Source organism: Macaca fascicularis, chromosome 1, assembly GCF_037993035.2.
Source record: "Macaca fascicularis isolate 582-1 chromosome 1, T2T-MFA8v1.1".
Taxonomy (NCBI): Eukaryota; Metazoa; Chordata; class Mammalia; order Primates; family Cercopithecidae; genus Macaca; species Macaca fascicularis.
The window spans coordinates 60,817,077-60,837,639 of NC_088375.1; the positions used below are offsets into that span (position 1 = coordinate 60,817,077).

Here is a 20,563-nt window from a genome sequence, read left to right on the forward strand (position 1 = left end):
GTGGAGAATGGGGTCTTGTTGCTGCCCAGGCAGGTCTCAAACTCCTGAGCTCAAGGACCCTCCCACCTCCACCTCCCTAGGTGCTGGGATTACAAGCGTGAGCCACCATACCTGGCCATGAATTTTTTATTGATAACATTGTAAAATGAGAAGTCTCAGCACTTACCATCTGCATTTTGAACTGGACTACAAACATGAATTGCATATCAATAGAAACCTTATTTGAAATAATTTTCTTTTGTTAACAGTTTATTAGACATTTGTTTCATGTTGTAACCTTAGATAAATTAAATTTGAATATTTCACAATTGTAATCAATTATTTTCAGCTTCAATTTTAATTCCTAATTGATTCAAGCCTATTAGCACGACCCTGGTGGTAGTCTGTTACATAATGTTAGTAAAAGGCCTGAGGTTTTTCTCCTAAAGAACTTTGTGCTCGCTGGTTAGACTGAATATAAGACACTCTCTGGTAGATCCAGCGGATTGGATGCCTGGGTCTTAAGTTTCCCAAGCTAGGGATAATCAGCCTTTAGGAGCTGCAAGGAAGTTAGAAGGATAAAGGAGAATCACTTAGGACACCAAATAACTTCTTATTCGTCGTGGTGATACAGTAAGCATCACTGACAAGGAAGCAACCCAGGGTCCTGCTCCCTTACAGTTCTGTAACCTTCACTCAGTGACTCGCTTTTGTCTCAACACAAAGGAAAGACGTTATTTTTTCTTTTTTTCCTCTTTTTTTGAGGCAGGTTCTCGCTCTGTCGCCCAGGCTGGAGTGCAGTGGCACAATAATGGCCCACTGCAGCCTCGACCTCCCGGACTCAAGTGACCTTCTTGCCTCTGCGATAGTTTTTCATGGATGCTTCTAGTAGTTTTTTGGAGGGACGGTGTGTTAGGAACAAACTGCCCAAAAAGCTTCTTGGTACTGCCGACACTTCCCCCAAACCCTTCCGTGCTGTCCACCCCTCCCCCTAATGCTCTACAACTCTTTTCCTCCCCCAAGCCTCTTTACACTTCTAAGCCCTTACGAAGCCAGCAGACTTCACTTATCAGACCTTGCTGCAATAAACCCCAATTACAAACCATCCGGACCGCACGGGGAGGCGGTGGGAAGCATAAACAAATTTTACCTACACCCTCCTGTAATAAACGTCACAAGGTAATATGTGGCAAAATTAACCAGCAAACAACCCCAGGGTCTCTTTCCCCCATATAAAACCCTCATTTTGTAAGCTCAGGGGTGCCTCCTCTGTCTGTCGTGTAGCAGCCGGCAAGTTAATAAACTTCCTCGCCTGATCGCGGGTCTCTCTCTCGTCCTTTCTCTCGGCTAACCTTACATGGTGATAGATTGGAAACTTTGAAGAACTCCTCCTATTTTGAGAATTCAGAAATTTATTTATAGCTTTCGTAACACAGAGTGAAGACTCTTACAAACCTATGTTGGACTAGCAGGCGCTCAGTCTCTGTGGTCCGAGATAGAGCACGAAGATGACAGTGTATACGCATTTTGGTGCTGACGTGGACCTGGAGTGTGGACAGAGGAGTTACTATGAAGAATCCCAGAGACCAGGATGTAAACTCTCAATTCTAATCAACACAGGTGTGGGCTCCGGGTCTGAAACACCGTTCGTCTCACACGAGTTACGGCAATACCCGACACCACCCAGCACAACAGCTGTCTCTCTACCTGGAACCCGGACCCAGCTTGCTTCGCGGGTGCCGAATGATGACGTACCCTTGCACCTGGCGATGATTGGTTCGCGTAGAGCGGCGTCGTCCGCCAAAGCGACTCGGACCCCGGACCTATGTTCTCGCGAGAGTTAGCGGCCTCCGGTGTGGGATGGCCGCGGAGCCGGGCGGAGCTGGCCTGCGGCTCCCGTGGCCGGCTCTCCGGCCGGAGACATGGCCCGGGGGCCCGGCCCGCTAGGCAGGCCTCGCCCGGATACGGTCGCCATGCCCAAGAGAGGAAAGCGACTCAAGTTCCGGGCCCACGACGCCTGTTCCGGCCGAGGTAGGTTAGGGGGGCAGGGGCGCCGAAACATTTTGGGGCTGGCGGCTGGGAGGGGGCTGTACCGTGCGGAGGTGAGCGCGTCTGTCCGCAGCTGGAGGGCGGCTTGGTCCGGGGGCCTGCAGCGAGGAGGAGGTCTTTGGCGGGGAAGACGCTGACGAGAGAAGGCCTCTTCCTTGAGGGTTGGTGCTGTGTTGCAGTGACCGTGGCGGATTACGCCAACTCGGATCCGGCGGTCGTGAGGTCTGGACGAGTCAAGAAAGCGGTAGCCAACGCTGTTCAGCAGGAAGGTAAGCTTTGCGCGAGCCTTTAAAGACTCATGCCGCGAAGACAGAACTAGGCATTTTATTTTGTTTTTCTTGCAATCCTTCAGTCGTCTTCCTGTAACCGTGTTTGCTCTTGTCAATGTTAACTTATATATTGGGGGCGGAGGAGGATTAGTCAAGAGTAGCAGTTTCTGCAGCAGAAGTATTTTCTTTCTTTCTTTGCATTTAAAAACATGTTTGCATACTCTAGTTTCCACTGCATTGTTCTTGGGTAATCTCTTTGCTGTAGTTCACATATATTTTACTCTGCAGTTTGCTTCCTTGTTTAATAACCTTGGAGTGTTCTTTTCCTTTTCGGTGTTTCTCTTGCTTTCAGTCTGTTCACTCATGGGGCTGAGACTTGTATTTTATGACACCTACTGCCTCCAGCTCAGGACCAGGGCTAAATTGGATTCAATTTGTCTCAAACATTTCTCTGTAGAACTTAAGAGAATACAAATCATCTTGTATCTTGCAGGGTTTATAGTGGAAAAATTGTGCACACCTTTTTTCTTCAGGGCTGAAAAAAGGAGTTTCTGCAACTTTGGAGTCAGTTTGCCCATTACTTTCCTTTCTTTTTTGTATTTAAAATACTAAAATCTTTATTTTTTTTGGTGATAGATTCTCACTTTTCTCTCTCACGATGTTTTTATCCCCCCTTTCCTGAATGGATGCTGATACCTTGGCTAAGTTGTTTGTATTTCTGGGTGGAGCTGTGTGCCATCTCATTCTTCTCTTATTTTCTTCTAGTAAAATCTCTTTGTGGCTTGGAAGCCTCTCAGGTTCCTGCAGAGGAAGCTCTTTCTGGGGCTGGTGAGCCCTGTGACATCATCGACAGCAGTGATGAGATGGATGCCCAGGAGGAAAGCATCCATGAGAGAACTGTCTCCAGAAAAAAGAAAAGCAAGAGGCACAAAGGTATGGAGCTTGCTCTCTTTTGGTTTATTAGACCTGCCTGTGGCGACAAATTGAAGATGTTACTTTCCCGGTAGCACAGGAGGAGGTATAAGAGGTGATACCAGGAGAGTTTGAAGAAAACTTGGCTCTCCACAAGAACCTTGGTAGTGGGACAGGATTTAATACACTTGGGCTTTCTTTTTTCTTTTGTCTGAATTCGAGAGGGAAAGAGATTAGTATGTGTTGTAGAGTTCTGGAACTGTGAACTGGACTATAGTAGCCCTTCATTGAGAACATGTTATTATCAGGTTAAAAACCCACATGGCAATGTGGAAATAAAAGGCCTTTGCATTTCTGGATTTCTGAATGTTACTGTAAGGAAGCAGAGATGTAACCAAAAAATGTTTTCCCAAATATGTGGATTTTATGTTACAAGTTTTGTTACACACAAACATAGACATTATCATGGGCTTTTAAGTGCTCTACAATTAGTAATGTCTGCTTCATGTCTAGTAACTACTGTGGGAAATAGAAAAGTAGGTGATTTTTTAAATATCCTAATGGCAATGAAATGTACACAAATGAAGCAAAGAATAGTAAACTGATGGTATATAATGTGCCAAACCATCATTCAGATTCTGGGTTTTCCTCCAGACTTAATGAGTCAGAATCTCTTGGGATGGAACTCAGAATTTTTTTTTTTTGAGACAAGGTTTTGCTCTCTTGCCCAGGCTGGAGTGTAGTGGCAAGATCATGGCACACTGCAGCCTTGACTTCCCGGGCTTAAGTGATTCACCCATCTTTTGAGTAGCTGGGACTACAGGTGCTATGTCATCATGCCTGCTAATTTTTTCTATTTTTTGTAGAGACGGGGGTCTCACTATGTTGCTTAGGTTGGTTTTGAGCTCCTGGGCTCAAGCAGTCCACCCACCTCGGCCTCCCAAAGTGCTGGGATTATAGGCATAAGCTACCATGCTTAGCCCAGAATTATTAAAGCTAAAGTGGTTCTGATGATCAGCTGCGTTTAGGTGAAATAGTGAGACTGGGCGCAGTGGCTCACACCTGTAATCCCAGCCCTTTGGGAGGCCGAGGTGGGCAGATCACAAGGTCAGGAGTTTGAGACCAGCTTGGCCAATATGGTGAAACCCTGTCTCTACTAAAAATACAAACATTAGCTGGGTGTGATGGTGTGCACCTGTAGTCCCAACTACTCGGGAGGCTGAGGCAGGAGAATTGCTTGATCCTGGGAGGCGGAGGTTAGAGTGAGCCATCACATTGTGCCACTACACTCCAGCCTGGTGACAGAGTGAGACTCTGTCTCAAAAAAAAAAAATCATCATAATAATAAATGATGTATGTATTTTTGGTCTCAGATTTACCAGTACTTTCACCTGTACCTGAGAATCAGATAATAGATATTTTTATTTGTTAAAGTATATTGAAGTAATAAGTTAATGAAATTAATGGTATGATTACTTTGGAATTACTCCAGTTATTGTTAGTCATATTCCTCTTTTTCAGGATCCAAAAATTAATACAGGTTGAGCATTCCAAATCTGAAAAGCTCCAAAATTTGAAATTTTTGGAGCACTGACATGATGCTAAAAGGAAATGCTTATTGGAGCACTTCGGATTTCTGATTTTTGATTAGGGCTGCTCAACCAATAAGTACAGTCAGGATATTCCAAAATGCGGAAAAAGCCAAAATCTGAAACACTTCTGGTCCTGAGCGTTTCTGATGAGGGATACTCAGCCAGTATTGACATTCTTCATACTTATTTGTCCTTAATTTTTAACTTAAAAGTTGCTACTTGGCCGGGCGCGGTGGCTCAAGCCTGTAATCCCAGCACTATGGGAGGCCGAGACGGGCGGATCACGAGGTCAGGAGATCGAGACCATCCTGGCTAACCCGGTGAAACCCCGTCTCTACTAAAAAAATACAAAAAACTAGCCGGGCGAGGTGGCGGGCGCCTATAGTCCCAGCTACTCCGGAGGCTGAGGCAGGAGAATGGCGTAAACCCGGGAGGCGGAGCTTGCAGTGAGCTGAGATCTGGCCATTGCACTCCAGCCTGGGCAACAGAGCGAGACTCCGTCTCAAAAAAAAAACAAAAAACAACAAAAAAAACTTGCTACTTATCACCATTCTATTAGGGATTTATCTTGTTTTGGACTTGTTCCACAGAATGGCTTAGACTTAAGAAAAAATTGAGATAAAATTTATTCCTTTAAAGTGTACAATTCAGTGGTTTTAGCATATTCACAGAGTTGTGCAACCATCAACATGGTCTAAGTTTAGAACATTTCCATTACTCTAAAAAGAAACCCCATACTTATTAGCATCCCTTCTCATTCTAAACCCTCCTCCAGTCCTTGGAAACCACTAATCTACTTTCTGTCTCTACAGATTCACCTATTCTGACACTTCGTGTAAATGGAATCATACAATATATAGTCTTTTGCATGTAGCTTCTTTCATTTAGCATAATGTTCTCAAGGTTCATCCATACTATGCATGTATCAGTATCTCATTCTTTTTTATTCCTTTTTGTTTGCTGCTATGAACATTCATGGACGAATTTTTCTGTGGACGTAGGTTTTTTCATTTTTGGTTAGATAGGAGTGAAATTGCTGTATTATACAGAAACTCTCTGTTTAACTTTTTGAGGAATTGCCAAACCATTTTCCAAAGTGTGTGCATCGTTTTATATTTCCACCAGCAGTATATAAGAGTTGCAGTTTCTCTACATCCTTACCAACACTTATTATTGTCTGACTTTTTAAATTATAGTGAATGTGGATTAGTATTTGTCTCCTTGTGGTTTTGATTTGCATTTCCCTATGGCTAATGATATTTGCCCATTTTAAATTGGATTATCTTATTATTTTTTAAAAAATTTTTTGAGATGGAGTTTCGCTCTTGTTGACCAGGCTGGAGTGCAATGGCGTGATCTCGGCTCACCGCAACCTCTGCTGCCCAGGTTCAAGCAATTCCCCTGCCTCAGCCTCCCGAGTAGCTGGGATTACAGGCATGCGCCACCATGCCCAGCTAATTTTTTGTATTTTTAATAGAGATGGGATTTCTCCATACTGGTCAGGCTGGTCTCGATCTCGAACTTCAGACCTCAGGTGATCCACCTGCCTCGGCCTCCCAAAGTGTTGGGTTTACAGATGTGAGCCACCGCACCCAGCTGTCTTTTTAATACTGAATTGTAAGACTTCTTTATCTATTCAGATTACCAGTCACTTACCAGATATATGATTTGTGGCTTACAGGCTCTTAACCATAATTCATATTTTACTTCCTTATTCTACTTTACCTCCGTTAGGGTTCTCCATTCCATCAGACTGGTCTTTTTTTTTTTCTTTTTAGATTTCTTTTTATTTTATTATTTTAGCAGGTGTAATGTATTTTTCTTCTTTTTTTAAAAAGCCTTTTTTTTAATGACACATGTAGAAGAAGAGAGAATAGTCTGATTATAACTCCATATAACTATTAACCCAGCTTCAACAGTGATCAACTCATGGCTATTAAAAAGTTTTTTTTTTTCATCTCTACTAAAAAATACAAAAAATTAGCCGGGCGAGGTGGCGGGTGCCTGTAGTCCCAGCTACTTGAGAGGCTGAGGCAGGAGAATGGCGTGAACCCAGGAGGCGGAGCTTGCAGTGAGCTGAGATCCAGCCACTGCACTCCAGCCTGGGTGACAGAGCCAGACTCCGTCTCAAAAAAAAAAAAAAAAGTTTTTTTTCTCTTTCTTTTTTAAATTACCATTTTGTTTTTATATGCTATCAATTCACGGCCATTTTTACTTCAGCCATTACTCCCCCACCCCAACACACACACACACACACACACACACACACACACACGCTGGCCATTTTTACTTCAGCCATTACTCCCCCACCCCAACACACACACACACACACACACACACACACACGCTGGCCATTTTTACTTCAGCCATTACTCCCCCACCCCAACACACACACACACACACACACACACACACACGCTGGCCATTTTTACTTCAGCCATTACTCCCCCACCCCAACACACACACACACACACACACACACACACACACACACACACACACGCTGGGTTATTTTGAAACAATTTCCAGATATACCATCATCATCTCTGTAAATATCTTAGTAGTTATCTTTTTTAAAATACCATTATCACATCTAAAAGACTTAACAGTAATTTCTCAATGTCATTAAAATCTTGTTAGACTTTTCTGTTTACTGTTCTCACATGTTTTGCTTTTCTGAGTCCCTTGGTTTCGTGTTAGCATTTATTCACTTGACATGCTTTTCCTCTTAACCTATGCCTGTCAAAATTCTTCATGTCCTTCATGACTTACCTCCATGAAGCTTTCATATACTGATTCTATTTACTTCGTTTTGAAAACTCATTTAATAATTATGTATAAAACACTGACAGTTCTTCATTGTTTACTAAATTTTGTCTCTAAAGACAAAATTTTTGATAGTACTCTGCTTTGTAAAAGTCCTTATGGGTCTCAGTAGAGGAAATTTTTGTTTGTTTTTTTGGTTTTTGTTTTGGATTTTTGAGACAGGGACTCAAACTCTGTTGCCCAGGCTGGATTGCAGTGGTGCAGTCATGGCTCACTGCAGCCTCGACATCCTGGGCTTGATTGATCCTTGCACCTCAGCCTCCTGAGTAGCTGAGACTACAGGCATGTACCAGCATGGCTGGCTAATTTTTAAGTTTTTTTATAGAGACTGTGTTGCCCAAGCCGATCTTGAACTCCTGGGCTCAAGCCATCCTCCCACCTTGGCCTCTCAAAGTGTTGAGATTACAGGCACGAGCCACTGCAGTCAGCCACAATAGAGGAAATTTTAACTGTCATTTGCCTTCTCTTTCAGAGAGAGAAGAGGTAATATGGAAGAAAGTGGGGCCTGGACATGGTAGACTGAGTCTTGCATGATTACTGGAGATTATAAGAGGGATAAGAATTAGAAAAGATGATGTTTTAGACATATTGGGTCTCTGTTGTGAAGAACCTAGCCAAAGAACTTGATCTAATCATAGAGTTGTGGGAAGTAGTTAGCTAGAAAAGCAGGGGCAACTTTGGGGAGATGGTGTTAGGGCTTTTTCCCCAGGAAGGAAGAAAGCTGATAATTTTAGGATAGTTCTAGGACTAGGTTTGAAATAAGGGTTAGGGTTAGGATTAGCTCAGATTCAGGTTATGTTTACAGAGCATGTGTATTAACTGAACCTGAGAAGTATAGTAGACATCAAGGTCAGGAGAATTAACACTAATGAGTGAAGAAGGGAAGATAGGGATACTTTTTTTTTTTTTTCCTTGAGATGGAGTTTCACTCTGTCACCCAGACTAGAGTGCAGTGGCATGATCTTGGCTCACTGCATCCTCCGCCTCCCAGGTTTAAGCAGTTCTCTGCCTCAGCCTCCCAAGTAGCTGGGATTACAGGCGCCCACCGCCACGCCCAGCTAATTTTTTTGTAGTTTTAGTAGAGACGGGGTTTCACCATCTTGGCCAGGCTGATCTTGAACTCCTGACCTCGTGATCCACCTGCCTTGGCCTCCCAAAGTACTGGGATTACAGGCGTGAGCCATTGCACCCAGCATGGATATGTTGTTAAAGAATGACTAGGTGTCTCTGGCAAGGATCATAGGTCAAACTTGCAATGAAACAAGGAGAAACTAGAAGAAACATGTTTACAGGTAGTTGTGTGTAATGAGAATGCACTGTAACTTATCTGTTTTTTTAATTTAATTTGTACTTTGAGATTTCCTTATACCATCCTTTTTTTTTTTTTTTTTTTTGAGATAGAATCTCACTCTGTCACCCAGGCTGGAGTGCAGTAGTGCCATCTCAGCTCACTGCAACCTCCACCTACCGGTTCAAGCGATTCTCTTGCCTCAGCCTCCCAAGTAGCTGGGATTACAGGCATGTGCCACCATGCCCAGCTGATTTTTGTATTTTTAGTAGAGACAAGAGTTTCACCATGAGGATGGTCTCAATCTCTTGACCTCGTGATCCGCCTGCCTTGGCCTCCCAAAGTGCTGGGATTATAGGCATGAGCCACTGTGCCCAGCCTCCCTATACCATCCTAAAGTCAATTTTGTTTTTTTCCCGACTGAAAATGTTTAGTGGGTAGAGACTTAAGAGAAACCAAGAGCAGGGCTTAATAGCATAAAGCTGAAATTCGGAGTCAGAAAATCTTGGTTCTATTTCCTTTGAGTGACAAGGTTTTTTTTTTCTTATTAGTAAAACGGGTGCAATAATATTTTTCTTATTCTATTGAAGAATTATTAGAGTTGAATGATACAATGTGTGCAAAGGCACTTTTGAAACTTCAAAATGATGGCCAGGTGCAGTGACTCACGCCAGTAATCCCAGGGCTTTGGGACGCCGAGGCGGGTGGATCACTTGAGGCCAGGAGTTCGAGACCAGCCTGGTCAACATGGTGAAACCCCATCTCTACTAAAAAATTAGCTGGGTGCGGTGGAGCATGCCTGTAGTCCTAGCTACTCTGGTGGCTGAGGCATGAGAATCGCTTGATCCTGGGAGGCGGAGGTTGTACTGAGCTGAGATTGTACCACTGCATTCCAGCCTGGGCAACAGAGTGAGACTCTGTCTCAAAAAAAAAAGTAAAACTTCAGAATGCTATTGCCAATAGTTGTTAAGTAAAGGCCTTAAGAACAAAACCCTATTTACTTGGGCAACAGGAGGTAAAAGTTTCCAGCAGCTAGGATGAGCAGGAAATGATAAGTTTGAAGCGTTTCCGTGGACCTATTTAAAACCATTTTCTTAACTGTGCAATCCTTGGGAGAAATGAAATGAACGAGTATCTTCAGATATGTGTGTAGAAGATCAGAGATTATTCTTTTTTCTGTTTCAGAAGAACTGGACGGGGCTGGAGGAGAAGAGTATCCCATGGATATTTGGCTGTTGCTGGCCTCCTATATCCGTCCTGAGGACATTGTGAATTTTTCCCTGATTTGTAAGAATGCCTGGACTGTCACTTGCACTGCTGCCTTTTGGACCAGGTTGTACCGAAGGTGCGACCACAGAGACCTCACTCTTTTATCTGTGTAGCTGATTTCATTACTGTTTGTGATTTGGAGCTACTCACTGGATGGTGACCTCTTTTCACTTTCTCTACTCCATGTTGTCTGGGCATGACCCAGCTTTGGACTCCTTGAGCTCCTCTCTAATTTAAATTTGATATTATTTATTATCCAGGTAATTGTCTTCCATGTGGTTGCCTCCTTCCCCACTCCAGTATCCAGTTTCAGCAAAACGTCTTGCTTCAAGTCCCAGAGAGAACTGTCTTTGACTTTTCTTCAGAGGCTTATTTTAGCTAGAATGTTCAAAGCTGCAGATGCCTATCTGCTCATCTTTCCAGCTGGATTAGGTGTTGCTTTGATTTGCTAGTCGTCTTTAAGTATCACACAGTTTTTGTACTTATGCAGCCTTATGTATAGTTGTAGTGGTGAGGAGTAGGTAAATTATGTGATTAGTAAAAGGGCTCATTTTTGATGCTAGGTGTGGAAGTGTAGTGACAATTGTAAACTGTCAGGTTGTGGTGGGAAAGAATGTTGAAGTAGAAAGGAGTAGAGAACTCATTGTAGACCTGACAGGAGAACCTGGTGGCTCTTCTCCAGTATAGGTTCCTCTAGGACAGGTTCTCTTTGAGCAGTTAAAGCATAATATACTGATACCAAGTCAGAGTTTGCTCTTGTGTTCAGGAAAAAAGTGAGGATTTCAACTTTAAAAATGGATGGTGAACTGCAGGATTACAAGGCAAAGACGTAAAAGTTGCCAAGAGGTCAAGTAGCACTGGGGACAAGCTACCTACTGGCCAGTGGAATAGTGCAGTAAAGTTCATACAGAGACCAGGAGTCTTAGGAGACTGACCTAGAGCAGGAGAGACAGGTCACATATTGGTAGGAGTAATGTGTCATGTTTCAGGCACTACACGCTGGATGCTTCCCTGCCTTTGCGTCTGCGACCAGAGTCAATGGAGAAGCTGCGCTGTCTCCGGGCTTGTGTGATCCGATCTCTGTACCATATGTATGAGCCATTTGCTGCTCGAATCTCCAAGAATCCAGCCATTCCAGAAAGCACCCCCAGCACATTAAAGAATTCCAAAGTAAGTGAGAATTTGTGTTGGGGTTTGACTAATGGACTCTTGTATGGTAGGCCTGTTATCATGGCTTGTCTCCAACTTCCTTGATGGGGAGGGGTGTAGGTCCCAGGCTACTAAGGGACTAATGTAAACTTTCAGGGCTCAGAGATTTCACTTCTCCAAGACCTTTCTGCTGTGCTAGCTGGCTTATCTTATACTTACCTTAAAGCTTTCCGGTGCTTTTAGTGTATTCTTTATTCTTTTTATTTTATTATTATTCTTTATTCTTTTTATTTTAATTTATTTTCATACATTGTACATTGGACCCCTTTGTACATGTAGGGGTACATGTAGGGGCTAGGAAGAGCATAACTGAAATGGTAGATGTATGCTGTAATTTTTAAGAGGGGCTTTAAATCACGGTACAGAGGTATGACGTGAACGTCTCACTATTTTTCTCTTTCTAATGCAACCTTGACATCAGGGATTCCCCTTTATTGTTGACCTTCTTAAAGGATTCTGGTGTAGACTTGACTTCTGTAGCATTTGGAAGTGCCCTGTGCCAGGCTATTGCCAGGCTCTGGTAGGTCATCTCATAGACTATAAGGTACCCTGATTCATAAACCTTAGTTCTCTCAAGTTCTTTCTGTGTTCTAGGCTCTTTTTATCTCAGGATTTCCCTGATATTTTATATTCATACATTTATATTCAAGTCTCTTGTCATTCTTCTGATTTGTAAATATGTCTACTAGCCTTTGGTCCATTCTCTCTTTTTCTCCTCCCTGGTAAAATTACTAAATCATCTTTGCCAAACAAGGTTACTCTGTTCCTACCTCAAATCTGATGTTCCATAGCATTTCCCATTCTCTTGTAGTTTGTTTTTATGGTATTGGACTTTATATAATGATTCTTCTCCCCCAGTTTAGCTCTAGGGTGATCCCATTCTACCTGATACATATTAATTAAAAGGGTACTATTGATTTCAAGATTATCGAGGTTCCCCCCAGCCTTGTAAACTGAGGTGGTCAGGGCCATTGGCTGAGCTCAATTTAATATCATGCTAACTGGTGGATTTAGAGAAGGAGTAGAATGCCAGGAGAGTAGGATTTCACCCAGCAGCTGCTTCTGCCTGTAATATGAGTGGACAGTGTATCTTCTCACATTTACAGTGTCCCTTTCCCCCAAAACATTTGATAGTATCATATTAACTGTGGTGAGTGTGGGGATCATCCGAAAGTTAGCCATGCCAGGAGTGAATCAATTGCTGGGAGCAGAGCAGCATTGGGCAAACTCCTCATGCTTGACACATCTTAGCGGCTCCAGTGCACAATGCAAGTGCTACTGCCTAAATTCTAAAATACCCCTATCTTCATATTCTTATCATTGTCTATTAATTTTTTTAAAGTGACTGTAAAAAGCCAAAGTAGAATGAAAACTAAGGTCTTAATCCAGATAGTAAGCCCAGGCCATCTGGCTGCTGCTTTTGTGCCTTGTTAGAGATCTTCTGAAGAGGGTGTGGGGCCTGCAGTGGCAGGTGTCCCATGCTTGGCCTTGCCACTTGTATACCCATGATTGCGTGGCATTCAGGGAGTTGCCAGCATGCCTAAAGGAAGTTGTCCCATGTTCCTGGACTCCAGCTTTTCGTATTTGATTCCCCCTCTCTCTCTTTTCAGTAGCATAGCTTGTGTGGGACACTGGAGCCGTTGTGATGGCAGCAGAAGTGTTTTCCCCTTAAAGCCAAGCCCATTAATTTTGATGGAACAGCAGGACGTACAGGGCATGTCTGAAGGGCAGGACAGCTGGCACGGCGGACGACCCACCCCTTATCCCCTGGGAGGTACTTCACTTCTTGTGCTTAACCCTAGCTGTAGCCTGGCTTTCACTGAGGGGCTTATTCTAGACAGAATTCAGCCTAGCTCTGTAGTTTCCTTACTGGCTGTCTGCTCCCAGAGGGTCCTGAGCAGTTTGCTTCTATTATAGGGCCAGCCTCTCTGCCTACCTTATGGCCTTGTATCATCTTGCCTGGTGGCTGCTGGCTCTCCTTACATTTTAATGTAGAGGATTAGCCTGCTGAATCAGAGAGGATGCCCCAGTTTCTAGATACCACGTTTCTGTCTTTGAAGATAAGAACAGTAGGGGTTGATGTCAGTAACCTCTGAGGTTGACTTATATTGGTCCCTCCTCTCCTTATTGAACAGCCCTGGGATTGTCTGTTTTTATGTTGAACCAGTGTCAACTTGGGAGTCTATCTGTGCCAAAGTAAAATCTCAGCATTGGGACTGTGGCTGGCTTTAGAGCTGTCAAACAGAAAGGTTTTTGCTGATTATTTTGATAAGTGTATTTTGATTTTTTTCTTTTTCTTTTTCTTGGTTTATTTTATTTTTACTTTCTTATAGTGCTTACTTTTCTGGTGCAGAAAGATTGTTGGGAACAGACAGGAACCAATGTGGGAATTCAACTTCAAGTTCAAAAAACAGGTATGTGGTCTTCTCTTTGTTTTTCAGATAACATCTTGTTCTAAGAGATTTTCCTAGATATCTTTCTTAGTCTGTTTGTGCGGCTATAACAGTACCACAGACTCTGGGTAACTTAAAAAAAGAACAGAACTTTATTTCTTCACAGTTCTGACGACTGGGAAGTCCAAATTCTTTGCAGGTTTGGTGTTTGGTGAGGGCCTGGTCCCTTTGCTTCCAAGATAGTGTCTGATTGTGTCCTTCAGAGGGAAGGAACACTTTGTCCTCACATGGTGGAAAGTGGAATGCCAAAAGGGGCTGAACTTAGTGTGGAGACTCTCTTACAAAGGCTTTAATCCCATTCATGAGGGAGGGCCTCCCCAGTAGGTCACCTCCTAAAGGCCCTACCTCTTAATACTGTTGTGTTGGAGATTAGGTGTCCACATGAATTTTGGAGGAGACATAAACGTTCAAATCATAACACTGGACATGAAATTGCCTTACTAAAATCAAACAGTATATAGCCCAAAAATCCAAAATCTGAAATGCCTCATAATCTGAAACTTTCTGAGTGCCAACATGATGCTCAAAGAAAATGCCTTTTGGAGCATTTTGGATTTTGGGGTTGTGGATTTCAGATGCTCAACTGGTATAATGCAAATATTCCAAAATCTGAAAAAATCGGGAACACTTCTGGCCCTAAGCATTTCGAATAAAGGATACTCAACCCGAAATGCCATGAAAACAAAAACTATGTTGTATTGAAAGACAAGGATAACAACCTACTGCAAAGAGTAAATCTTGAGTGGATCCTGGATAAGTGAACAAAGCTATAAAAGACATTTTGGGGCAATTTAGGAAATCAGAATGTGCTATGGATAATATGAAATAATTGTTAATTTTCTTATGGGTGATAATGATAATGTGGTTATATGTAAGTATATGCTGAATTATTTACGAGTGACGTATAAATGTTGAGAGAACATATTAAAAGAATAGTTCCCAAAAGATTAATTGCCATTACAGGATAGCAGAAGTCTTAAGTCACCTTTACTTTGTCAATATATTTATGTATTATTTAAACTTATTTACCATTGAAAAAAGCTTTCATTATGGAGGGGGAAGCCTCATGTATCTCTGAATGTAAGCCTAAGAGACAGAAGACAAATTACATGAACTCCAGTTGCCAAGCCAATGAAAATTTTTTAAAACCTGGAAAAATTATGCCAGAGGCACACACATTGTTTACTAATCTGATTACTGGCCAAGCCTTGAACAGTGACAGTATTACTCAAAGGACAGCTGTATTATTAGGTGTAATTATGATCACCCTATATTCTTATGTGGAATTATGAGCAGATATGGCAATCGGTTTATAGAAACCCATAAACCCATTTCTCAGTAGAGGAGACAGGTGAAAACACATGGAGTGGGGTGGGGTGGGGGGTGCGGGGGTGAGGTGGGAAGGGAGGTGTTTTCACTTGTCTCCTCTACTTAGTGTCTCACTGATGAGACACAAATACTATTATTCCTCACGTGATGGCAGGTGGGTTACAGATAAGTTTGTAGTTAAAGTAAACCTTATTTTCTTACTGATTTATTTCAAAAACATGGTTCTGGGGAAGAATTTTAGTTCTCATATTTTGCATTTGATAAGATCTGCACAGTCTGTGGTATTCATTAGACATTGGTAGTAAGTCCACCATAGACCTTTCTGAGAAGGAATTGAGAGGCAGTCTTAGCAGTGGTGAAATGTGACTAGAAGCAGACAGTAGGATTACTGCAGGAAAGTGAATGCTGAGATTTCCTTTAGTTCCGAGACTTGTGATTCCTTTGTTTTATGGGGTCTGGAATTAGGTGGCCACTTCTGCTTCCTTCCCTTTTGTACAGCAGATGTTCTTTGGAGTCTGACAAGTTACAAGGAATTTGCAATCTTTCAAACATTGTAGAACCTCTGGTAGAGGCTGTAAGTTTCCATTTCTTGTCAGATGGCAAGGGATACCATCTAAATGAAGTATAAACCCGCTCATCCAAATGTATTTCCCCTTCTTTCAAAGGGTAGATTTTCTTTGATCTCTGTATAGAAACATATATAAAGAGAGAGGAGATAACGGAAAAATGTATCTCACTAGCTTTAGTTGAGCCATAGGATTTTCTTTGGTAGACTCTTAGAGCCATATACATTTCTTCTAAGCCATTGGGTTAATTCTTAGTTCTCTTTAGTCCCCTAGGTTAAAGAGCAAGTGTACAGGAGGATTGCAGCCTCCCGTTCAGTACGAAGATGTTCATACCAATCCAGACCAGGACTGCTGCCTACTGCAGGTCACGACCCTCAATTTCATCTTTATTCCGATTGTCATGGGAATGATATTTACTCTGGTAAGTAGGGACTCAGGATGTCATTCTCAGCTCTTTTTTTTTGTTTTTTATTCTGAAAGGAGGTGAACCACAGCTCTTTTTTTTTTTTTTTTTTAAAGAGACATGGTCTCACTCTGTCACTCAGGCTGAAGTGCAGTGATAGAATCATCGCTCACTGCAACCTAAAACTCCTGGGCTTAAGCTATCCTCTTGCTTCAGCCTCCCAAGTAGTTAGGACTACACATGCGCACCACCATCCCTGGCTAATTTTTATTTTTTGTTGCAATGGGTGTCTCACAGCGTTGCTGAGGCTGGTCTCAGACTCCTAGTCTCAAGCAGTTCTTCCACGTCGGCCTCCCAAGTGCTGAAATTATAGGTGTGAGCCACTGCCTTCAGCTTTTTTATAGACTTTTGCTATATCTGAGGTTTGAAGGATATTTGTGAGTTTAACCATGAAGGAAAGTATCTTAAAAAAAAAAAAAGTTTGAAATCAGTCCTGTATATTAGCAACAGACAGATTTGTGGAGACGTTAATTATATCTGAGAATATTTTACCTTCTTTTCTTCATTGTAGGAAAGGGAATGTTTTTGCATTTTCATGTGTAGTGGTCATTAATGATTGAGAAACATTATCCTATTAGGAAGAATGATGAGATATATACATGAGCACTGTATGTCAGGACCTTGAGGCATGCATAAGGGGTTACAAATGAGATATTAAAATATAGAGTGACCGGCTCAGCTCTGTCCTTTGTGTGATATTATCACTGTTCAAGGCTTGGCCAGTAATTAGTAAACAATGTATGTGCCTCTGGCATATTTTTCCAGGTTTTAAAATTTTTTCATTGGCTTGGCAGCTGGAGAGTTCATGTAATTTGTCTTCTCTGTATCTTAGGCTTACATTCAGAGATACATGAGGTAACCCTTCCACAATGAAAGTAACTTTTTTTTTAATGGTAAATGACTTTAAATAATACATAAATATACTGACAAAGTAAAGGTGACTTAGACTTTCACTATCCTATAACTGCAGTTTATCTTTTGGGAACTGTTCTCTTAATGTGTCTGTTAATATGTACGTACTCTGTCTTAAATAATTTTGTATAATTGAGATTGTGTCATATATGCAGTTTTTTTTTTTTTTGAGACAAGAGTCTTGCTTTGTAGTCCAGGCTGGAGTGCCATGGTGCGCAGTCTCGGCTCACCGCAACCTCTGTCTCTCGGTTTCAAGGGATTCTCCTGCCTCTGCCTCCGAAGTAGCTGGGATTACAGGTGCCCGCCACCACACCCAGCTAATTTTTGTATTTTTAGTAGAAATGGGGTTTGGTCAGGCTGGTCTCAAACTCCTGACCTCAGACGATCTGCCTGTCTTGGCCTTCCAAAGTGCTCATTAGTGAGGCTTTCTTTAGCATAGTTTAAACGTGAAGCTGAGAAGGCCTTATAATATTGTCCTTAATTTTTTGTATCTTTAAAGGTTGGCTGGGTGTGGTGGCTCACTCCTGTAATCCCAGCACTTTGGGAGGCTGAGGTGGGAAGATCACCTGAGGTCAGGAGTTTGAGACCAGCCTGGCCAACGTGGCAAAACACTGTCTCTACTAAAAATACAAAAATTAGCTGGTCATGGTGGTGCACACCTGTATTCCTAGCTACTCGGGAGGCTGAGGCACGAGAATTGTTTGATCCCGGGAGGTGGAGGTTGCAGCGAGCCAAGATCACATCACTGCACTACAGCCTGGGCAACAGAACGAGGTCCTTTCTCAAAAAAAAAAAAAAAAAAAAAAAAAGATGTTCGTGTTATAATTTAGAGATTAATCTTGTGACGTAGCCAGTGTAAATTAGTGTGGACTATTTCATTTCGGAGTGAGCTGTTGGAAACCAAGGTTGTGTAAGTTGGATACTGAATCTGCTTTTCCATTTCAGTTTACTATCAATGTGAGCACGGACATGCGGCATCATCGAGTGAGACTGGTGTTCCAAGATTCCCCTGTCCATGGTGGTCGGAAACTGCGCAGTGAGCAGGGTGTGCAAGTCATCCTGGACCCAGTGCACAGCGTTCGGCTCTTTGACTGGTGGCACCCTCAGTACCCATTCTCCCTGAGAGCATAGTTACTGCTGCCTATCCCTTGGGGCAGCCCTGAGTCTAGTCCATTAGTAATCAGATTCCAGTTTGGACGGGGCGGCTGGATTGTATATCTGGTTAGTAATGTACATGCTCTTCAGGTTCTAGGGCTCCTGTTAGGGGAGGGAGAAATGTTGAATCAAGAGGAAGAACAACTACTATGATTTATAAACATATTTTAATGTAAAAATTTGCATTTAAAAGGAGTGGCCCTGTTTTCTGTGTTAAAACCCCATTTGGTGCTATTGAGTTTGTTCTTTATTCTTTTATCCCAGTGAAAATTGTTGATCTTGCTCTAGGGAAAAATTAAACTCTTTGAATCTCCAAACAAGGAAGTTTCAGCATTCCCTTATGGATTAGAGGAACCTTAGAGGCCTGAAATTGTTGCTTCCAGTTTAGCTGCCCCTCAAATTCAAGTGAATATTTTCCCTTCTCCCTTTACCCTTCTTCAGAAATAAAGCAGGTGACAGGGTTTTCAGAATCTTACCAGATTGACTTGTGTATCTTTTTAAAAAAATAATTTGTGATATTTATTGCATACATTTTCTTTTGCCAGTTTTGGATTTTAGGTATTTCTTGCATGAGGTTGATAGTGATGATGATGACTTTATACCCTTGGTACTATACTAGGAACTTTACATAGTATCTCAACTTCTTACAGTCTTGCAAGGTAGGTGGTATTATTCCCATTTTATGGTTGAGAAAGCAGAATTAGTGATTATACCTATAACACCAGTAAAGGCAGAGCCAGGATTCTGACCCAGGTCTTTTTGTTATACCACGATTTAAAAAGATGAGTCTCATTTTTCTTGTGGTAGATGGTGGTAAAAGGGTAAAAGGGAGAGTGTACATAGATAAAAAAAAAAAAGTAAAAGGGTAAGTGAAAAGTTGATTGTGGTATATACCTTATTCTAATCAGCCGAAAAAGTATAGAAGATTGATGAAATGATATTTTAAATATGTTATTTCTAAGTGAAATGTAAAACCAAGAAAGCTATTTCAGGAAGGATAGTGACACTTTCATTGAACTGTTAGAAAGGCATTTATTATGCTAAAATGTCATTAACAAAATGCATTGCATGTTGAAACCAGCCTCTTGAACCATAAGCACTTAGCGACTTTGCTCTGCCCTGTACTGTGCTGCTTCTGCCGTCATCCTGTGTGCCTACAGAAGCCTGGTCTTCATGCAGAAATGCTTATGTCCTCCTGTTCAGATGACTCCTGTTGTTCAGGTGTACTCTGAGAAGAGGATCACAAACATTTTTCTGTTTTGCTAAGAGGAAAACCTTGCTGCTTGTCTCTCCTCCCATCCTCCAACATCCAAAATTAACCAGTGAGCTGGATATTACCTGGATATTGCCAGGAGGTGGGCATTAAGACAATATTCTTTAAAAATGAAAATCTTGTGGAGGAGAATCTTTGAGGCAAACTGCTAAATTTGCGGGTTTTTTTTTTCCTTACCATCTTCCCCAGGAATATTCTTAGAAAGCATCTGCTTAATTTTGCTCCTAACAGCTAACCCTATCCCACGTTGAGGGTGGTAATACAAGAGTGAGCCTGGGTCGGTCAAAAACAGAATTTGGGCATTTAAGTGATAACAGACAAAAAGCCTAAGGACAATGAGCACTTTGCAGATCTCTACGATGAAAAGTTGCCTCTTTGAGGCAGGAGGAGAGCAGCACAGTCCCTGCCTGGTTGCCTGAACTAAAGATGCCATGGAGCAGGAGTGTCTTGGTGCATTGTTCCCCGCTTAGGAGTACCTTTAAAAAGGGGGTGAAATAAATTTGGCTTAATAATTGTATTCTGACTCAGCTCTGAGTTTTTTGTGTCAAATTCCATGGTACAGTGACAGATACAGTACTAGATACTGCCTCAGCTCTCTTCTCTCAGCATAATATTGACAAACACTTGGTAAAATGTGTTATCAGTGTATCTTGGCTTCAGCCTTCCTCTGCATTGACTGAGTTGCTGTTTCTAGCATGATGCATGCTTTGTTAGTGACAGGACGTGAAGTGTCTCAGGGATTTCCTTTTGGTGAGGACCCCAGACCACCCAAAGAAGAATTGGAACTTTCTGGACTACAGGTTAAAAACAGCTTTATAACTTAACATATGTATATGTTATATATTACATATATATAAATATATAACATATATATATATATAAATATATACCGGGATTTTGCTCTGTCAGTCAAGCAACATAAATTGACCCTTGAACACTGTGAGAGTTATGGATGCAGACCCTCTCACACAGTTGAAAATCTGCTATAACTTTTGACTGCCCCAAAACTCAGTAGCCTG

The 20,563-nt window shown here is 42.0% G+C and overlaps 1 protein-coding gene across 13 annotated transcripts; it reads left to right on the plus strand.

Annotated features, from left to right (window-relative positions):
• The first annotated feature begins 1,831 nt into the window (after positions 1-1,831).
• On the plus strand, positions 1,832-20,061 carry TMEM183A (transmembrane protein 183A). 13 transcript variants are annotated; one of them, XR_012431660.1, is made up of 9 exons: positions 1,832-2,010; positions 2,208-2,297; positions 3,063-3,230; positions 10,101-10,260; positions 11,174-11,354; positions 13,004-13,167; positions 13,727-13,807; positions 16,007-16,162; positions 18,062-20,061. XR_012431660.1 is itself a non-coding variant. In XM_005540472.5 (8 exons), exons 1-8 carry the CDS (start codon positions 1,902-1,904, stop codon positions 18,245-18,247), a joined length of 1,131 nt encoding a protein of 376 aa, XP_005540529.1. In that variant the 5' UTR covers positions 1,832-1,901; the 3' UTR covers positions 18,248-20,061. The 13 variants fall into 13 exon arrangements, 6 of the variants coding, with proteins under 6 accessions (XP_005540529.1, XP_045251048.1, XP_005540530.1 ...); XR_012431658.1 differs by having other exon boundaries at positions 13,007-13,167; XR_012431661.1 differs by having other exon boundaries at positions 10,104-10,260.
• Positions 20,062-20,563: the final 502 nt, after the last annotated feature.

Bases quoted from the DNA above. Each gene is read 5' to 3' on its own strand.
- TMEM183A (XM_005540472.5), top strand. From the start codon at position 1,902: ATGGCCCGGGGGCCCGGCCCGCTAGGCAGGCCTCGCCCGGATACGGTC. The intron at 2,298-3,062 runs GTAAGCTTTGCG...ATTTTCTTCTAG, and splicing joins CAACGCTGTTCAGCAGGAAG to TAAAATCTCTTTGTGGCTTG. The intron at 11,355-13,726 runs GTAAGTGAGAAT...ACTTTCTTATAG, and splicing joins GCACATTAAAGAATTCCAAA to TGCTTACTTTTCTGGTGCAG.